General features: G+C 40.1%; 1 protein-coding gene across 5 annotated transcripts in view; it reads right to left on the bottom strand.

The window, feature by feature from the left end:
* Positions 1 to 20,908, bottom strand: part of WDR7 (WD repeat domain 7) — a 359,332-nt gene that overhangs the window by 184,310 nt on the left and 154,114 nt on the right. For all 5 annotated transcript variants that reach the window (XR_005600425.1, XM_039544674.1, XM_039544673.1 and 2 more), the window contains one exon: positions 14,729 to 14,842. Coding sequence is in view for 4 of the 5 variants with exons in the window: in XM_039544674.1 (XP_039400608.1) it covers positions 14,729 to 14,842 (114 nt within the window). In the remaining variant the exon portion in view is untranslated. The remainder of the gene's footprint in view (positions 1 to 14,728; positions 14,843 to 20,908) is intronic.

The raw sequence follows: 20,908 nt of genomic DNA, 5'->3' as shown, positions 1-20,908 counted from the left end.
GACAATGGCCATAAGTGCAGCGATGATCGCAGCGGGCTCCATGCTCGCAGTGCTGTGGCGTCCACGCTGTAACCGACCAGAGAAGGGCGCGAACAGATTTCCAGCCGGCGCTTTCAAGGAAGACAGGGAGGGCGGGATTGACGGTTCAATGACGACACATTTTTCCCCCCAGCATGCATTGGGGGGAAATCCCACAATTCAAATGGGCAGCGGGGAGTGCGGGAACTGTGGGATAGGTTCCCACAGTGCACCGCTTCCAAAGTCGAAGCTGGCCCTGTGAATGTGGACTAAGAAGTTCGAATTTGTGTATTTAGTATGGATACACAAATTCGACTTATTAAGGTCGAATCCACAAATTCGACTTAAGTAGATTCGAAATAGTCCTGTAGTGTAGACAAGCCCTCAGTCTGAAGCAGACCAAATATATTGACTTTTAGAGCATACCAAAAAGCTAATCTATTTACAAGGTTTTGGGAAAAGGTTGAAGACATGAGTTTGATGGGGTTTTGATAAGACTAGATCTTTCTAGAAGCCATCAAAGACTGTATCTGTAGGGTCTGACCAAATGCACTGTCCTTTGAATTCAGACCTATAATTTGCAGGCAGCTTTTCCAGTATCAAAGAGCCTTAAAGCCAGTTCACATCTACAGCTATGGCAACTTCCACAGCCTGCCCAGATAAATATTTGCATTCCTGAGATTTACAGTGGGCACATGGAGATTGATACATATTTTTACTCACCGTTACTCTCTTGAAACTACGACCAACTTTGGAAGAATTTGCTTATAATCCTTTCTTAAATTTAAGACAAGGCCTTCTTCCTCAGATGAATCACTATTGCTCATTATCTCCAGCTTCCCATACATGCTGAGTAAGTGGTGTGGCAGATTGAAATGGATCACAGTTGGAGCGAAAAAAGAACCCTTGTCCCAGGAACTGCCAACAAGCTAACTATACAAGCAACAGATGTAATCCATGTGTTAAGATGGGTGTAGTGCATGGATTTAGGCAGTGTATATCACAACAAGTTTTCACTATAAGCAACAGCAGTTTACCACACTTTCAAGCCTCGTACAGACAAAGCCTAAGAGTTGATATTTCATTAATAGATTCATATTTACCTTCCCCCTGCCCCCTCTTTTTGAATCTTCTTGGATCAGACAAAGACTGAAGGATGAAGGGGCAACAGACCTTTTTAAATCTTGACAAGTTTTTTTGTGTACATGACAGAGACAGACCATCCTGGAGATGAATGCCTTGGCTGCAAAGATGTCTCCAGGAGAGCTTCGGCTTACTTGATCACAGGATGCTGTTCCAGGAATAAGGGCTGCTAAGCAGAGGTTGGATCCACCCAGAGATGGGATCCACCAATTCACATATTGAGGAAGGGGAAGAGCATATTTGGATACAGACTGGCTAACCTAGTGAGGAGGGCTTTAAACTAGGTGACAAAAGCCCACAGACAAAAGCCCACAGGCAAGTAAAAAACATGGGGATCTGGGGGAAGAGTCAGAATCTGGGGTGGGGTGGGGGGAAGAGAGAGAATGGGCCATTATTGCAGGAATAAGGGAGAGACAAGAGAGAACATAGGGGAGGAAACAAATCAGTATCTTAGATGTCTGTATCCTAATGCAAGAAGTATGGGGAATAACCAGGAAGAACTTGAAATGCTTGTTAATAAATACAACTATGACATAGCTGGCATCACAGATACGCATAACTGGAATATTGGTATGAAAGGGTACAGCTGGCTCAGGAAGGACAGGCAGGGAAAAAAGGGAGGAAGTGTTGTCTTATATATTAAAAATGTATACACTTGGACTGAGGTTGAGATGGAAATAGGAGACAGACTTCTTTAAAGCCTCTTGGAAAGGAAAAAAGGAGTACAAAGGGGGGGGTGATGTCTTGGTAGGGGTCTATTACAGACCATCTATCTAACCAGATAGAAGAGTTGGATGAGGCTTTTTTTAAAACCACAAACAAAATCATCCAAAGCACAGCACTTGGTGGTGATGGGGGACTTCAACTACTCAGACATCTATGGGGAAAATAATACAGCAGAACACAAATTATCCAATAAGTCCTTGGAATGTATTGGAGACAATTTTTTATTTCAGAAGGTGGAGAAAGCTACTGGGGGAGTGGCTGTTCTAGATCTGATTTTTGATAAATAGGGAGGATCTGGCTGAGAATTTGAAAATTGAAGGCTGCTTAAGTGAAAGGGATCATGAAATGGTAGAGTTCATGATTCTAAGGAATGGTAGAAGAGAACACATTACAATAAAGATAATGGATTTCAAGAAGACAGACTTTAGCAAACTCAGGGAGTTGGTAGGTAAGATCCCATGGGAAGCAAGTTTAAGGGGAAAAACAGTTCAAGAGAGTTGGCAGTTTTTCAAAGAGACATTATTAAGGGCACAAGAGCAAACTAGCCCACTGCATAGGAAAAACAGTAGGTATGGCAAAAGACCACTCTGGCTTAACCAGGAGATTTTCAATTATCTGAATTTCAAAAGAGAGTCCTACAAAAAGTGGAAACTAGGTCAAATTACAAAGGATGAAGATAAACAAATAATATGAGAATGTAGGGAAAAAATTAGAAAGGCCAAGGCACAAACCAAGATTAAACAAGCATTTTTGCATTCTAGATTTAGTTTGCACTTTAATATGGTGCCAATTCCCATAATCTTTCAACCAGAAGGGACATATAAATGTTTTGTAAGTAGGGACCTCAGAAAGCAGTGATGTGCAAAAATCAATATTCAGTCTCAGACTAAGTGTCTTCCTTCAGTTACACTGCTATACAATGAATATGGTTATTTTCAGTATTGAAATATACGGTAACCATTCAAAAATTGCTTCATTCATTTATTTATTATTTAAATTTCTAGGCGTCTTCTAGTAGCCTTGTACTTCAAAAATCCAGCAGGCAGTTTGCAGATGCAATGGAGATACTGAAAAAAGGAGGACATTTTTGGAGGGTGGAGGTTAATTGCTTAAGGATGGGTCAAATGGCTATAGCGAGCAATAATTTTAGGATTGCTTGTACACATTTGTCACACCGCTGTATTTACTGCTTGGAGCGAAAAGGAACAGAATATGAATAGCTTTAAAGCAGATTTCCAAATTAGATCTGTACTCATTGACAAGACTACAGCTCTTTGAAGAATGCTTTAAAACACTTTATAATAGTTCAAAAGAGCTACTGTGAATCAGTTGAGCATATATAAGTAGTAAAAGAGAGTTCATACAGCTGAAAAAAACCCACTGATTTACCCAGCCCCACTAAGCAGGAAACTTCTCTTGAAAAGTGGGAGGACCTAGTCCATCACATTTTCAGAATCTAAGCTAGAATTAAATTGATAGATAGATAGATAGATAGGAGTGTGCATGTTTGTAGCTCTTTATTGGTTGCAAAACAAACAAACAAAAAAACAAAACAACCCACCACATATAAACAGAATGTAAACGGATGCACTGCTATTTTACTGAGTCTCCAGACACATTGCTCCAGTGTGTGTGATCATGATCACAGGTGTATCAAACTACAGCTACATGGGAAAACTCTGAACATCAACAGAGGCAGACGGAAGAGTTATTCAGTGGGGGAGAAGTGTCACCTTTAATCCTCTTTGTGGTATGCTCAAAGAATGTCGTCTCAGGCCTTTAAACAACACCTCTCTGTGAGGAAGGACCACGTATCCCTTCTCTCTCCAGACTAGGTTTTAGTCTGCAGCTGCCTGCACTTGAATTGTGATTATCTCAAGCAGGTCTGACTTACCTCCAGTCCCTGTGCTTTGCTTTCTCTCCAAGAGCTATTACCAGCAGTTACAAATGACCACACAGCTTTTCCAAAGCAGAGCACATTTAAGAACAAAAGCATACAGAGAAAACATATAAAAGAAGTTGCCCATATATGGCAACCCTGGCAGCTTCAAGCCCTTCCACAGGATTTGGCCTCTCCTTAAACAAAAGGTCATGTCTATTTATTGAATCATCATGAAGGCCTCTCTGTCAATTCAAACTCACCTTTTATATCCCAAGTCCTTTCTGTGTCACTGAGCCTCTTGAAACCCAGCCTGAACTAGTATAACCAAACCACCCAGGGATTGTATTTCACTGGAGCTGTTTACAGTCCTAGGAACTGCATCAAATTTCCCCCCACTGCATCTACTTCCTGGAGGAGCTGCAGTACCTGTCACAAGGAGAGACCAAAACCAGAGGCTGATAGAGGGATAGGGGAGCTAAGAACTCCCACTACCAATCACTCCCTGCTGAAGCAAAGAGACTAGATGAGGGGATACAATTGTATAGACAGCCCTTCTTGTACCCACCAAATGACACTAGTATGTGTAGTAAGAAGAGGGCCTGAAACATAAGCCCATGTATCTGAGGCCTGGTATGAGGCCTGAGGTAAAGTAGTCAAAACTTGGCTGATATAAAGCAAAGTTAAGTTGTGAGCAAGAGGCAGGCCCCGCTCACAGAAGCTGGCAAGAACAGGGCTGATATTGCAGAAACACACATTCCTAAGTAGTGCTAGACATAAAAATATATATGCAAACACATTCCAGAAAGGTGGTACCAGAACACTCTGATACCAAATACATTTCCCAAAGATAACAGGGACAGACTGACCCATCCTAAAGATAAGATCAAGATGACAGCATAATGAATAGAGATGTTTTGATCGAACCAACATGCACAAGCTAATGGGTGACACCCAAATACGTCAGGAGTAACACATAACTTGTTTGTATCAGTGTATAAAGAGGTATCTCAGAGGGAGCGTCTTTGGCTGGCCTGGGTATAATGGAAAGTCCCACCAATAACTGAGCTAGTCCGTTGCAAGGGACATACACAAGCTGGTGTGTATGTAACCATTGAGCCAGGCCATTAGGACCATGGTTCGTTGACAACAAACCTGACCGAGTTCTTTCACTATGAAGCAAGTCTGTGGATTTACTGGGCCGTTCGATCGGAGCCTGCTGTATGGGATATCTGGACAGAGTCAGTACAGCACGCAGAAAGAACACACACTCACCCGAACATCTCACGACAGCATACGAAGGAAGAACAGAGAGGGGTGGGGGGTGGGGGAATTCCAGGCACCAAAGGGATCAAGACGGTTAATATCTACTAAAGATGTAGGGTGGGAATTCCATAAGGGATGATGCCATTAGACATTTAGAGTAGTCTCTCCACCATCTTTCACATCAGCCTCTGGCTAGTGGATGTAATCCACTATTTATTGAGTGCTCAGCATATTTTTCAAGCCCAGAAAGATCTACCTATTTATGAACTCTACCTTCTGTATATATTGTGAGTAATTAAATTACATTAGAGAGCAGCAGGTGGCTCTAATTCTAAAGAGCATAAAGACTAATTAATGAAGACACAGATCACAAGGACCCATGTTTGAATATAAATTGAAAAATTTACAAAACAACATGTTAATCATTTTCTGGTTGATGAAACATATGTATATCACAGAGGTTCTTAATTCTTATTGCAGTTTTACTTCTTGAGAATTTCTTTTCGAGGCAATTTCCACTACAGTAAATTCTGTGGATGTTTAAGACAGTTATCTTTACATTCCACATATCTCTATATTGCTTTCTTTGTAAGCAGCTGAATCTGTCAACAGAGGTACTGATGTAGTATCATGCTGTTTGTTTTTTGACAATGTCAGTGACATTTGATCCTTTACCCGTTATATGGTCAGCTATGTCCTTGCTATATTGAACAAGTGGTGGATTAAAACCATTTATACAGACACTGCAGTACAGACCCTCAAAATTCAGCAGTAGCACTCCTTAAAAGTGTATATGTACATTTCTAAATGAAAGAGAGATCTAATTGATTTTAAAATTATTTTGTTTCTCTTTTACCACTCAGGGAAAAATATATACTGACATTTTTTAAATTGTTACATTAAATGGAAGAAACAGTGCATTATATTGACAGAATGTTCTGGTTAGTGCAAAATATATTTTGACAAATAGATATTTAATTTATAAACAAAGCTCTTGTCTCTTTCACAAAAAAGCTAAAACTATTGCAGGGTGTAGGGGATGGGGAAGGGTTAAGTGATCAGTTTAATATATTTTCTTTCAAGTCCCCACATCTTGAAATCTACAATATATTTAGAATATAGAGTTGTCAAAGTCATCTGAATCCTGAAGTCTTGACCACTGAAGCCAGTGTTTTTTTTCCCCAAGTAGGAATTGTTGTAAATTGCAAAATCATAATGCTTATCATTTGATCTAAAATGTATGTTCAATTCATGCAAAAAAAAAAACATTTTACTGGATAACTGCAATAGAACAATCATTCCAGCCATGAAAGATAATGTACATAATACTACTTTTTTGAAAGAATATTACTTAAAAACATGTATGTTCAGTATATTTAAAAACAGATCCAATTTCCCTGAGGACTACTGTAAGTAATTTTTAAAAAATGCTTAACACACAGTCTAGTGTATTAGTAAAAGTATTTTTCTGAAATAGGCTTCAGCAATTTTTTTTAAACTGCCTAAACTAGAATGTCCTAATCTCTAAAAGGATTGACGTGAAAGTGATCCTTTTAAAAAATTAGATGGATAAATGAAAGCAAGTGTTTGGTGAATGTCAAGTTGGACTGAAGAAATTCCTGTTGACTGACCACTGCATACTAGCATTACTTTGTGCAGCTGATCAATAGATATTAGCTTTAAAAAGACAGGCAGAAAAAGAAGCTGCATCATATTTTTAAGATGACAAGGTGAGATGAAATTGTTTCATTCAAGGCTCAATTTTATTTTTTTCTTAGTCCCATTCCCCAGTTAGAACTATTCTTTTGGGAAAAAAATTATATTCAAATGATCATAAACTTAAGTTATACAGCTTTTAGCTTTGTGTTTCTACCCTTTTAAGTCAAATCACTTTCAATATGTAAATGAGAGATTTTTTTGGTCCCATTTTTCTAACTATAAATTATAAAATTATGCCACAAGTATTCTAATTACCTAACACAAATATAAAATTGTACCAGCAGTGAACTAACCAGGAATCCTTACTACTTTTGACCAACGCCCATCATTGCAGATGGACTTCAATCACATACTAGGGTCTCCTGGCCTGAAAATGCTGAGCGTAACACAAAGCAAAAGCATGCTCACGTCTTAGAATTTCTCCGATATGAGGAGGGCCCATCTTCTGTCTCTTCCCTTTCCTCATAAGCTTGCTTCCCTTTCCCTTCAAAACCTTTTATCAGCTACAACATTCAATGCTCACAATAGTGCTATCTGACACTACAGTAACAGTTTCACGGAAGGAAGAAGAGAAACTCTAAGGATGGGAGAGTCAAGGAGTAGGAAAACAGTAGGTAGGCAAAGAGAATACTGATATGAAGAAAGAGGTCTCTATTTCCTTGTGAATCTACATTCTAGTACTCCTAACTTTCATAATTTGTTTTCATTTTCATAATAGTCAACTTTCTATTAAATGTGGATTTAATTACATTTAGATATGCCTTAAGCATAACAGCATTTTTCACTGATGATTGGCTTTTATAGGAATAATTATACTGCTATTAAACAATGCTAGAAATACATTCTGCATATTACATATATTACATTTACAACTTATAATGCATACAAACTGGCAAAAATAATTATGCAGTAACGATTTCCTTTATAAAGGAAGAAAAAATGAATAAGCGTATTCCTTTTAGTTATTGTGAAAATCAGACAGACAATCAAGAAATCTACTAGCTACATTGCCCATAAAGCCCTATAGAACAAATGCTCCAACCATTGGATGCTCCCAAAATAAATGTACTCTTCTTGATACGGGTTTCTGTCAGCATGCCGATCAGATTTTTCATAATCTAATTTACATAGGCTTCTAGTCAATAGAAATAAATATAGTTTTCTTTTAAACCCTCACAAAATCCATACACAGCTCAATCAAGTCACACAAACTAAAGGTAACTTACACAATCTATAAATTGTGGTATCCTAGTTGCTTTGATGGTATGTTAAGAAAATCTTTTAGCTATTTAAATTCTGAGGATATTGAATATTCTTCATTTTTAATACACAGCATGTAAGGTGGCATGAAAGGAAAGATTCAATTCAAGAGAGCAATACTGTATATTTTGCATATTTGTATGGTCAGTCATAATATATTTTGAACTAAATAAACCAGAACACTTTAGACTTCATCAACTTTGCCTACTATAAAATCTAACAGTGGTGACAAGTTATGATGGTACTGTATATCTTTAACATACTGTAGTTCAACCTGCTGTGCATGGATTTAAAAAGTGCTTATTTGTTCAAAACCCTCAATATCATCTATAAGTCAAATTGTGAAAGATCAAAACATCACAAAGTCAATTCTTTAAGTAACCATAATTGCTAAGAAATAAGCCATTTCATCTCACAGGCAGTAAACTGAACATACCAGATCTTGCCAGATTTAAGACACTAGCTGAGAACATGTATAATGCAAAATAAATGAAGGAGGTAAAATTTGCTCAGTAATAGGAATTTTCTAGCAAATATAATTACAGAAGACACAGCTATTTTGTTTCTGTCTGCAACTATTATAGTACTATTTCTCTGCTTGTGAATCACTGAAATGATTTCAGTTCCTCAAAGGCTTCTGAAATAATACTAGTTACTTTTCAAACCACACTTCTTCATATGGACCTGACTACACTGGAGAACTTATCTTGTCAGAGAACCTAGTAACAAAAATAAATTAATTCTCTCAACATGTTTATATTCTAACATAATAGGAGATAAATGGGGACAAAACAGGAGATCCCATGTTAATTAACTATAGGTTTGCTACACATGGTCAACTCCACATGTAATGATGGTTTTACAGTTGTCTAGGGAGATTAGCTTCTTTTCCCAGTGGAAAGGTTTTAAATATTTTCAGTTGAAAGAGGTTGTTAGATGGAGATCAGAAGAATCAAGATACTGGATTATTACAACAACAGAGGCTGACTGTGTCCACAGGTTGCAATTTTACAATTGGTGATTTCATAGATTAATAGAGGAGATTTTTTTTGCTTTGTAATTTAGCAGTCAGATCAGAAATTGAGATTACTTACTGTAACTAGAGGTTCTTTGTGAAGTGTGATCTCTATCTGTATGCCACATGTGTATGTATGCGTGCCATTTGTCTGAGTCTGGAAATTTTTCAAACCAGCGTCCACTGACTCATACATGCGCAGAAGCTTCCCTCGTGCTCCTGATTGAGGGTATAAGAGGCAGTGTGGGTCGGCGCTTCTCCAGTTCCTCTTCTTACCATGATCCAACAGGATCTGAAGCAGAAGGGATGGAGGGTGGGCAGTGGAATACAGATAGAGACCACACCTTAGGTTACAGTAAATACCCTCCATTTCTTCTTCAAGTGATGGTCCCTAAGTGTATTGCACACGTGGGTGACTGGCAAGCAGTATTCAGATGGAAGGGAGGGTGCGAGGAAGATGGCAGCACTGCCATTCCTGCAGTTTCAGCTTGAGTTAGAGTGTAGTGTGTCGTGAATAGGTTGACAAAGCTCCAAGTTGTCGCTCTGCATATCTCCTGTAGTGGAACATCTGATAAGGATGCTCTGAAGGCCACCTGTGATCACATGGAGTGAGCTATAATACCCCCAGGAGGAGGGTTCTGTTGTAGGACGAGGAGCTATAATACCCCCAGGAGGAGGGTTCTGTTTGTTCTTTCGTAGCATTCTAAGATGCATCCTGAAGCCCACTTAGAAATCCTCTGAGAGGATATGGGTTGTCCGTACAATCTTTCTGCTGTGACAACAAAGAGTCTCAGAAATTTTCTAATGAGTTTGGTTCTTTGCAGGTAGAATGCCAGGGCGTGCCTGACGATGAGGGAGTGAAGTCTCCTGTCTTTGGAAGAACTATGGGGTTTCAGGAAAAATACAGGTAAGTATAATAATGTAGAACTCAGAAACAATCATGGGAAGTTATTTTGGAAGTATCCTAAGGGAGATCTTCTCTTTGAGAAATACTGTATAAGGAGGGTCTGCCATCATGGCTCCTTGCTCACTGACCCTTCTGGCCAAAGTGATGCCGTTAAAAACACCACCTTCATGGGTCATGCTGCCACATTGTGATAGTGGGTCATGGCACACATTGTGATAGTTTCAAAAAGCAGACCTGTGAGTGTTTACAGAACAAGGTAAAAGTCCCATTGAAGTGTAGGTTTAACGATTGGTGGGAAGGTCCTGATCAAGCCCTTCATAAATCGTACAGTAGCCAGTTATGTAAAGACAGAACATCCCTCAAACAGAGGGAGGAAGGCACTAATCACTGCTAGGTGCCCCTACAGTGAACTAGGGGCCAGACCAGAACTCTTTGAGGAAAGGAGATAGTCTAGGGCAACTAGAATGCCCACAATATGAAGTGAATATTGGTGGCGATGTGCCCAGGCCAAAAAGTGACGCCATTTAGCCAAGTAGCAGGACCTAGTAGAAACTTTTTCACTTTGGTTAAGGATTTCCAGAACGGGGTGGAGCATTATCATTCTATTTCCGACACCATCCAAACACCAGGCTGTGAGGTGGGGTGAGCCTTGGTTAGGGTGCTTGATTTCCCACCCCCCATCCTGGATTAGGAGGTCTTAAAATAGGCAGATCATGATAGATAGGTGTGTTAGGAATTCTGTGAACCAGAACTGTCTGGACCAGTAGGGTGCTAAGAGGAGGATGGTGGCTCTGTCACCATGGAGCTTCTGTTCAACCTGTGGTAGTTGGGACAAAAGGTATATCTGACGTTATTCGTCCAGTACAGCAGGAGAGCATGACTGTGGGAACTGCAGCCCTTGACTCTCCTGGAGTAATACATGGAAAGCTTTCCATTCGTCTGAGGTGCAAAGAGGTCCCTTAGTGGAATACCCCATTGTGCTAATATGTTGTTTAGAACTGTGTGGTGGAGCTCCCATTTGCGGTCTACAGAGAAGCTTTTGCTTAACCTGCCTGACAGAAAGTTGTAAATACCATATCGTAATATGGTTTCTGATACATCACCTCCGAAGTCTGACTGTTTCCAAGTAAAGGGGATGAGATCTTTCTCTTCCCTGCTTGTTTATATAGACCACTGTGGTGATAAACGTTATTTTTACATGGAGTAAGCGTATGAGGGAAAGAAAGGCCTTGCACATAAGGTGGATTGCTCTCAGTTCCAGTAAGTTTATGTGTAGCCCGGCCTCTTTTAAAAACATAAGAACGGCCATACTGGGTCAGACCAAAGGTTCATCTAGCCCAGTATCCTGTCTTCCCACAGTGGCCAATGCCAGGTGCCCCAGAGGGAATTAACAGAACAGGTAATCATCAAATGATCCATCTCCTGTGTCCCATTCGCAGCTTCTGGCAAACAGAGACTAGGAATATCATCCCTGCCCATCCTGGCTAATAGCCATTGATCGACCTATCCTCCATGAACGTATCTAGTTCTTTTTTGAACCCTGTTATAGTCTTGGCCTTCAAAACATCCTCTGGCAAGGAGTTCCATAGATTGACTGCACGTTGTGTGAATGCACACAGGGTCCAGGTGCCCTGAGCAGTGTGGTAGTCCAGGTGAACACCCCACCCTGGAAGGGAGGCATCTGTCAGAATGGTGGCCCTTGGTATGGGAGGGTTGAAGGGAGTTCCACCAGGAATTTGTTTGGGGTGGACCACCAAGCAAGGGAGGTCATAACTCTGGTGGGAACTGTGACCTTGGAGTCAATGACCTTGGAGTCAATGCAATCCCTGTGTGGTTGGTAGGTCGAATGGAACCAAGCTTGCAGTCACCGCAACTGAATCTGGTGAATGGCATCATGTAGGTGAATGCAGCCATGTAGTCTAACAGAGAAAGACACCGGCGCACCATAGTTTGCGGGTGATGCAAAAGATCAGATTGCTCACTGTGTAAAACCTGTCTATGGAAAGAAATGCTCTTGCAGAGACTGAGTACAGCCATGCTCCCATAAAAGTTATTGTCCTTGGGGGTAATAAAATGTACTAACACCTAAAGTAGAAAGAAAGTACTGAAGAGGTCCCATTGCTGACATGACTTCCTGATGAGATCAGCCCACTAGGAGCCAGTCATCCAGGTATTGAAATACTGTATAACCCTGGTATTGAATCTGGGCTGTTACCACAGGGAAAACTTTAGTGTATACCCTGGGGGCTGTAGAGAGCCCTCAGGCGAGGACATGAAACTGGTAGTGCTCTTGGCCAATGAAGCACAGAAACTTCCTGTGAGACGGATCAACATTTATATGGACATATGCATTCTTCCTGTCAAGAGCTGCAAACCACATTCCCTCCTGAAGGGAAGAGATTATAGATGCCAGCGCAATCATCCTGAATTTCAGCTTTCGAATAAAGATGTTGAATTGCCGAAGTTCCAGGATGGGTCTCCACCCTCCGTCTTTTTTTGGAGATTAGAAAATATGGAGCGTAGAACCCTTTGCCTTGATACTGAGGTGGGACACGTTCTATTGTCCCCCACCGTAAAAGGTATTCCGTTTCCTGTTGATCAATTGGTGAGAGCGCTCTCCGAAGAGGGATCAGGAAGATGGTTTGTGAGGAGAGAAGAAAAGAAACTCTGTGGAGTATCACTGATGGATAATCTGCAGGACCCAACTATCTGTGGAGATCTTGTTCCAGTTGTGGGCGAAGAAAGTAAGATGGCCTCCAAAGATGACAGAAGAGGAAGTAGGTGCCACTGAGGGTGGTATGCAGGTCTCGACCTGCATGTCAAAAATGACTCTTGGCCTGCGGTTAGGAGTAAGTGGAGGCTGTGGCAGTACAGAGAGCCACGAAACAGGATCCCTGAATTCTCTGTCATTTATGCAGAGGCTCAGGTGGACATATGGAGCATGCCACAGGGGTGGTCGTGGTCTAAAGGGCTGTCTCTAGTGTTTCCTCTGGGGTGGCTGGAGTGTAAATCCCCATGGATTTCAGAATGGATCTTGAGTCTTTTAGAGACTGCAGGAATTCATCCATCTTTTCATTAAAAGGTTGGATTCATTGAAGAAGAGGTCTTGGATGGTGTTTTGGATCTCTCTAGGAAAGCCTGATGACTACAGTCACGAGTCCCTTCATGTGATCAGTTCTGTGGCCAAACTTCTGGACACTGAATCTGCAGCATCTATTGCAGCCTGGGGAACCAACTGTGCCACTAACCTCATATTTTGCTAATAAAACTTAATAATTAGCTATACAAAATTGAAGACCTCTAAAAGAGAAGACCTTCCTACCCAGGAGGTCCAGTCTCTTTGAGCCCTTATCTGTTGGGACGATTTCTGGTAGTGCAACCAAGCTCTTTCCATAGCTGCCTGTATTACCAACAAATTGGGGGCAGGATGGGAAAAAAAGTCCGCTCCTTTGACAGGAAGAATATATATATATATATATTTTGGTATACAGTCACAAGATGTTGGTATGTGCCAAACTGCTAAGGTCAGTACTAATATAGATGTGTTAATTGGAAGGGCCACCCTGGTCGGTCCCTGTGGTTGCAAATTGTCCAAGAGATGGTGTTAAGGGTCCTGGACCTCTTCTGATGGGATCTGCAGATTGTTAAGAGATCCTTTGCAACAGCTCCTGATATATCATGATGGTGACCATCTGATGAAGAAGGCAATGAAGGAGCGATGTCATCATCTGGAAATTATGAAAAGGCACCCATCGGAACTGTTGGTACAAATGGAACTGGTTCCAGCTCTTCCTGCTTATACATGGATGGAATCATCTGATGAGAGGTGGAGGAGCAGTATGACTCCTGACAGGGGTCTGGGCACCTGCCACAGGGATCCAGGCACTGGCCACAGGGATCCCAAGGGCCCCAATATGGAGGGATCCATTAGTCGTGGTGGCCCCCAAGGGAAATCGGTACCAATTATCCCTGGCGTGGAGGGTCATATCTGGAAGGATGGTAAGCATAGCTTCTCAATCATCTTCCGGGACCAGAGAGGATTTCCCCCTACTGGAATTAGGTGGGAGGTGGGGGGAACAATACTATACTATAACTAATAAGCTAAGATATAAAACTATGTACAAACATCTTACTTTATACAGGTTATGCACAGAGTGAAGTAGGACATGATTCCAACTCAGAACATGCGGCAGTAAGAAGGAACTGGGGAGGCATCGACCAAAACTGCCTTGGTTGGGAGTACAAGGGAAGCTACTGCGTATGTGTGGGTCAATGGACACTGCTTTGAAGAATTTCCAAACTGGGGTGCATGGCATGTATGAGTACTCATAAGGAAAATACATAGGGACCATCACTCAAAGATGAAGTTAACATTGTCAGGGCATAATCAACATGTACCCCATCCCTGGAAGCAATGTATGCAAATTTTCAGCCTGTAATGTTAAAGTTTGTCTTATGCAATGATCTTCCTCGTGTAACACAACCCTTTTCTTTTCAGCAATACTTGTAACCAAGTACTTTGTACTTTAGGATAATTGTTGCTTGACAGTAAATTTTATCCTAATTTATAATTTCAGCTTCTACATTTATGTTAAATATAAAAGATCATTAGATCCAATTCACAAATATACAACACACTCAAATACATATTCAAATGATACTTTCTTGGGAAAGGGTTCTTAAATAGTTTTGCTCAAATTCATGTTCCCTCCAAGCGCACACTAGCCTAAAGGATTTAAAAGGAATGGGACAACAATAGGAACATAGTAGTGTTATTAAATATATTCATGCTCACCTGCTGTTACGTCATCATCAACAAGATCATGCTCTTCTTCCTGAACTTTGGCTTCTGACCCTGATGAATCTGGACTTGCACTACCAGTCTGAATGGCTTCCGCTGTCACTCCAGCTGAAACAAATTCAGTCACATTAAAAAAATGACTATTTTGTTTTTAGTTGATCTTTTTTTGGAATTTATAATCACAAACAACCTTAATTTTCTCCCACTAGAAATTGCCATTGCTTTGAAATAATATCTTTATACTCTTTCTGATCAGCACTAAGGAAAGTTTCTTTCCAATAAAATTTCAAAATGTTCTTTCCTTTTATATCAGCATATAAAAGCAGGTTTAATATTGAGATTTGGAGACAAAATACAGACACACCTTTAGCCTCCTTTAAAATATATTAGTATCAGATTTTTTTTCTAAGTGTGACAAAATGGTATACAATTTTCTATAAATATAAACACAGGAATGATTTCTCCTAAAGAGAAACATTAAAGGCATTTATATATTTCTTGTACATCTGATGCAATTCAACTATAAAAAGGACTGCACATTTACATGGATATAATGAGAACATTGAAAATTACATCAGAAAGAATTTTTAAAAACTAGAGTTTGGAAGGTGTGTGGAATCTCATGCTTCAGAGCACGACAACTTCTGGCTAATATAGTTTCAAAGAAATATCCCTTATGGGTAGGGTGACCAGACAGCAAGTATGAAAAATCGGGATGGGGGTGGGGGGTAATAGGAGCCCATATGAAAAAAAGCCCCAAATATCGGGACTGTCCCTATAAAATCGGGACATCTGGTCACCCTACTTATTGGCAAATTATTCAGTAATTGCCCATGTCATGATTTTTTGGTGGCGGGATTTTTTGGACTAGTATCTGAAGCCATTGCCAAAGGCAGGATACTGGACTAGACAGACCACTGGTCTCGTTGGATACAGCAATTCCTATGTCTCTGATGAAAAACAAAATAGGACAGCCCCACTGTGGTATACTCTTGCGTAAAAAAACATTTTTTTACACACACACAAAAAATATTCTGTGTCAAAATATTAGTTCAGCTGTCATTATAATATGATATGGGGCACCATGAAAAAAAATGAATTTCTAAATCCAAAGTACAAGAAAAAGATTTCTCCATAAGTGGTTGTCCTTAAATTGAAAGGATGGAGTAGTGAAAGAAGGTAATGAAAAGACAGAGGACGGAACACACAACCAAATCAGTAACAGTTACTAGTATCACTTCGCTAAGCCTGCTAGTAGTGATCACATGAAGACCACCTAAATTACTAGCTTTGGAACACAGTACATTATTAAAAGATAAAGTTTATAGTTTTATCTTACCACTATCACAACTAATGTACACCACAGTTGTTAACTTTAACTCTGCTCCTCTAGGGATGTGAGCATTTCAATGCTTCCTTTACCAGGCTACCCATTCCGGACTATCCTTCAGCCTTCTCTCTGGCACACACCCTTTATCATAATATCCCCTTTCCCCCCAAATGTTATTAGTTGTGCAGATTTAGTGCAATAGTTTGGTGTACTGCGAGGGGTTAGTCTGGTAAGGAGGTGCTGGAAGGCTGGCATTACTAGCGGGACAAAATTAACATCGTTTGTGATGTACAGTAACTGTGGAAGTGGTAAGGTGTATGATTGAGTGGAAGATTAGAAGGCATATAGGAAACTTTACTTTTCATTTCCTGTGCTTTTGTGATTTTGTGTGAAGCAACCTTAACAATTTCACACTAATGCTGGTGAACTTCCATATTTTAGAAAAAGAGTTTAACGCTGGATGTCACATCCCCATGCAAATCTACACAATCCCTATTTCTCTCTTCACACCAGTGATCCCCCAAGCCACGAGATGGGATCCTGGGGCACTCACAGAGGAATTCCCCCTGTGATGAACCATGGGGAGTTTGTCAGACAGAGGTGCTGGCTTTGTAACTGGTGCTACTTTTTAAGGGCTCTCTGCCCACCAGATTGTCCCTATCCTTACACCTTTTAACAGCTAGGTCAAGAAGGAAGGCTAGGACTAAAGAGAAGTGATAACTGCATTGACGGACATAGAAGCAGTATTGCCAAATACATGTATTCAAAAGTCAGGAATTGGTTCCCCCAAATCATGAAATGGGCTTAAATATAATGAGATTTTAGTGGGAAAAAATTCATTTGCCTGCTAATTTTTGAGCCATTAAGGGGAAACTGCCTACACCCAATTTGAGAGTGATCATTTGACATTCCAAATTCAACCATAAATGCAAAAATTTGAGCCTCTCCATTTGTCTGTTGGGAAATTACTCTACTTAAGAACTCTTAACTCTATAGTGAGTGAGCTGCCATCCCCCTCACTCATTGCTATCCAGTGTCTTCCCAAATCTTCCCTGCTGTCTCAGATCAATTTTGTGTAGATAAATAATTGTTTTAATGATGAACATCTACAACAAAAAACTAGAAAGTCTCACAGATTTCAGATAGAAACCCATTGCAAACACTCCCGGTTAATAATCTATTACACAAAGCTAAACAAAAACTACACAGAAAACTCAAAAGACATAATAAACTTTTTGTAGAATTTACAACAGAAAGATCAACATGTAGGAAACCACCTTCCCTCCCAGGAATGCATGCCCTAATTTCAGCCTCTTTTGAGAAGGCATCCTTAACAATCAAACCCTCCATAAAGGAGCACCACCTCACACCTATTATGCTATCTAAATAATCATAACAACCTATGCACTGAACAAACAAAAACATGCATGAATACACATCTCTACTGAGCCAGAGAACACATTGGTCCTCTGCATAAAGGCAAACAAATAAAACCACTCTGCAACAAGGAGCTTCATAAATTCCATGTTCTGCATGCAGCAATCTAGAATATGGCCCACTTATTCCTAAGCACTCTATGCAGAACCCACTTCCTTACATTAGGATGTCAGAAGGCACAGCAAACATGTCTGATGCATCCCCCAACATGATTCTTAAGACCCCAGGGCTAGGCAGTGTCTGCAATTCTTCCATTTCTTTTCCCATCCCAGGAAGAGGATAGATTTGAATGGTTGCTTAATCCTGAAAAATGCATTAGGAAGCCTCTTCTGAGATGGAAGCTCCTCCTCAAGTAAGGTACAGTCTCGGCGGATGTATAACTGATAACTATAAGTTATCAGAAGCTCATGGTACCGTGGCCCCAAAAGATAACTTTTTATTGGATAGCACCCTTAGTGAATACTGGTTTGCATAAGCATTATGGCAACCATGAATCTGTCCATCACCAAAAGGAGGGTGATGTTCCATTTGATATGTGCTACAATACCTAGGCTTAATAAGGATAAATAAAAAGGATAACATTAAAAGAATGCCCAGGCATGTGTTGGTTTACATCAGATATACAAAAAAATATTTCTTCCACTCAATGAAAATCCAGTAATCAGGAACATGTATTCCTGTACTCCAATGCTTTTTAGATAATTGCTAAAAATAACACCTAAAAAGTGTCTTAAATATCTCATAAAAACCTGAATGCATGTTCAAAATAAGCCAAATAATATACTAAATCTAATGGAAAACTTATTTTACTATGAGTGATTTCACCAATGTGTGATATCCAATATGTGTATTAATCAAAATATTAAATATAGCTGTCTAATCTATTTATCATTCACTTAAATACATTAATATTGTGCAATGCAATATTATTTCAGTTGTATTTTTCTGCTCTTATAACTGAAATCTTCCAAAAGTAAAAGGATCAAGCACACGTACGTTAACATACACCAAAGACCAGTTAGTGAGCAACACGTTGGGGTGCTTTTGAGATCACACCCTCTAGTATGCATTGTGCTGAATAGACAAGCCCTAACTCCTTAGAGCCCAGTCATGCTATCCTTACCTTGCCTGAGGCCTTAGTTCCTGGGCCGCTAACACAACAGGGAGTCCAGTTCCTCCAGCAACCAGGGTCACTTGCTAGTTGCAACACTTCTTCCCAGGTGATGCCAGTTCATTCAATATCATCTGTCACTGTCTTCTACCACTTCTCCCTTGGCTTGTCTCACTTTCTTTTTCCTCCTTCAGATATTCAGTTCAATGCTTGCTTAGCATGTCTCCCATCTTCCATTCAGTGTATAGGTCCCAACCACCTGAGCATTCCCTCTTCGGTGATATTTTCTAACATGTACTGCTCGACCAGGTCCATTACTCTCACATACACTCTTTTTGTTAGCCACTATCGTCGGCCAACTCTCTGCTCTGTACAGTGGCGTGCTCTGTACAATCACATGGTATAATCTGACCTTTCATTTGGTGTGGAGATCTCTATTTGATCAGATGTTGTTCATCCTTCTGAAAGTGGTGTTTGCTTTTCCTAATCTAGTATGAATATCTTTATCACAATCTCCTTCAAATGTCATCACTCTTCCTAGACAGCAGAACTCTTCTGTCTGTTATATTTCTTTTCTGTCCACAGATACCTTTACGTCTGTTATCCAGTTTCCTACCTTCAAACATCTTTATTTTCCTCCTCATTTACTTTCAATCTAATGTTTGCTGCTTCCTGTTCTAGGAAGGACAACCATTCTGTTTCACTATGTACTCAGTAAAGCAATGGTGAGTCACTAGTTTCTGTTACCCATTTAAACCTGCATGATGCCTTTCGTTGTTCATTTCATCAGCCAGTCGACTGCTAATGCAAAGAGGATTGGTAATAACACACACCCTCGTCTAACTCCACTCACAATATCAAACCACTCACGCTGACCTGTATCTGATCTTGCTGCACATCTACTTCCATCATAATAAGAAGTTTATATGTTGATAAGTTTGTTCGGTATCCAGTAGCTCTTAACAATATTCTGCAGGGTCTCACCGTAGACACTACTAAACACTTTTTAAAAGTTGATAAGATGGGTTTTTGCCAAGCAGTAGCTTTTTTGATCATCTATCAAAGACTGGATAGCTGCTCATAATATCGTCTACCTGGATGGAATCCAGCCTGTTTTTTTCGTAATATTCGATACACTGTTTTTTTCATTCTATTTAGCATAACAGTATCCAATACTTTGCCCAGGACTGATAGCAGTACTATACCTCTCCACTTTATGCATAGAGTAAGATCACCATTTTTTGGCAATGCCACAGTAATACCATTTTTCTTTCATCCATATTTTGTTAGAGTTTTGTTAGATTTCAATCAGAATTTTGCTTCCTGACTTTAGTACCTTTGCTTGAATTCTGTCAACCCCAGGAACTTCCCCATTTGAGGCCTTTCATAGTGTTATTGGTCCTTTTATTTCTAACTTTGCACTGGCATTTTTCTAGAACCTGTGCAGGATCTGGACAGTTTAATATAAAATGAAAATGTTCTTTCATTATTTGACTTGTTCTTCCTGCATTTTCAACATCTATCCATGAAAATCCTTGATAGTCATCACCTGTGACGGTCTGGTGAGAGAGGTCATGCACTATTGTATAGAGCTGCTTGAGGTCTCCCCTCTTAGCTGCTTTGTAGGCCTCTTAGCCTTCTCCCGAAAAAAGGCATTTCTATCTTGCCTTCATCTCTTCTCTTTTTCTCTTTCATCTCTGTCTAGGAGTTCTTCCTGTGTCTTGCACTGTTTCTTTTTTGCCTTCTGAGCTTTTCATTCATCAGTCATTGCCCATGTTCCAGATGTAATCCATACATCTTTCTTCCGCCTTCTTTGGAAGTCTACTACTTCCTCTGCTGTCTCAACTACCATCTTCTACCAGTTTGACCATCTGTCTTCCAGACTTTCTTAACAGCCTAGTCCTGTAAACTACTGGAAAGGTTGCTACAGGCAATCAGGAATCTGAGCTGTTTTTCTTTGTCCTTTGTCTCTATTGCTATAACATTCTTTTCATCTGTCTTAGTGCTCTTTTTGAGTTTAAGTTGTAATGTGGCCACTAAAAGAATGTTCTGAGCCAACATCTGCTTCTCTGCTGACTCTGACACCCCTCAAAGACACACATCTCTTAGACAGATATACACACATGCTCTATCTGATTGAAAGTCACATTGACTGGTGATCTCCATGTGAACTTGTCTCTCCTCTTGTGTTGGAAGAGATTGCCTCCTATTCCTTGGGTGTTTGTGCCACATAGATTCAAAAGCTGTTCACTATTATTAGTTTGGATATCTTCCACTGCTGTGTCCATGACTCCTT

The sequence above is a fragment of the Mauremys reevesii genome, linkage group 6 (genome assembly GCF_016161935.1).
Source record: "Mauremys reevesii isolate NIE-2019 linkage group 6, ASM1616193v1, whole genome shotgun sequence".
Lineage (NCBI taxonomy): Eukaryota > Metazoa > Chordata > Testudines > Geoemydidae > Mauremys > Mauremys reevesii.
This window is presented reverse-complemented; position numbering and strand designations above follow the sequence as displayed.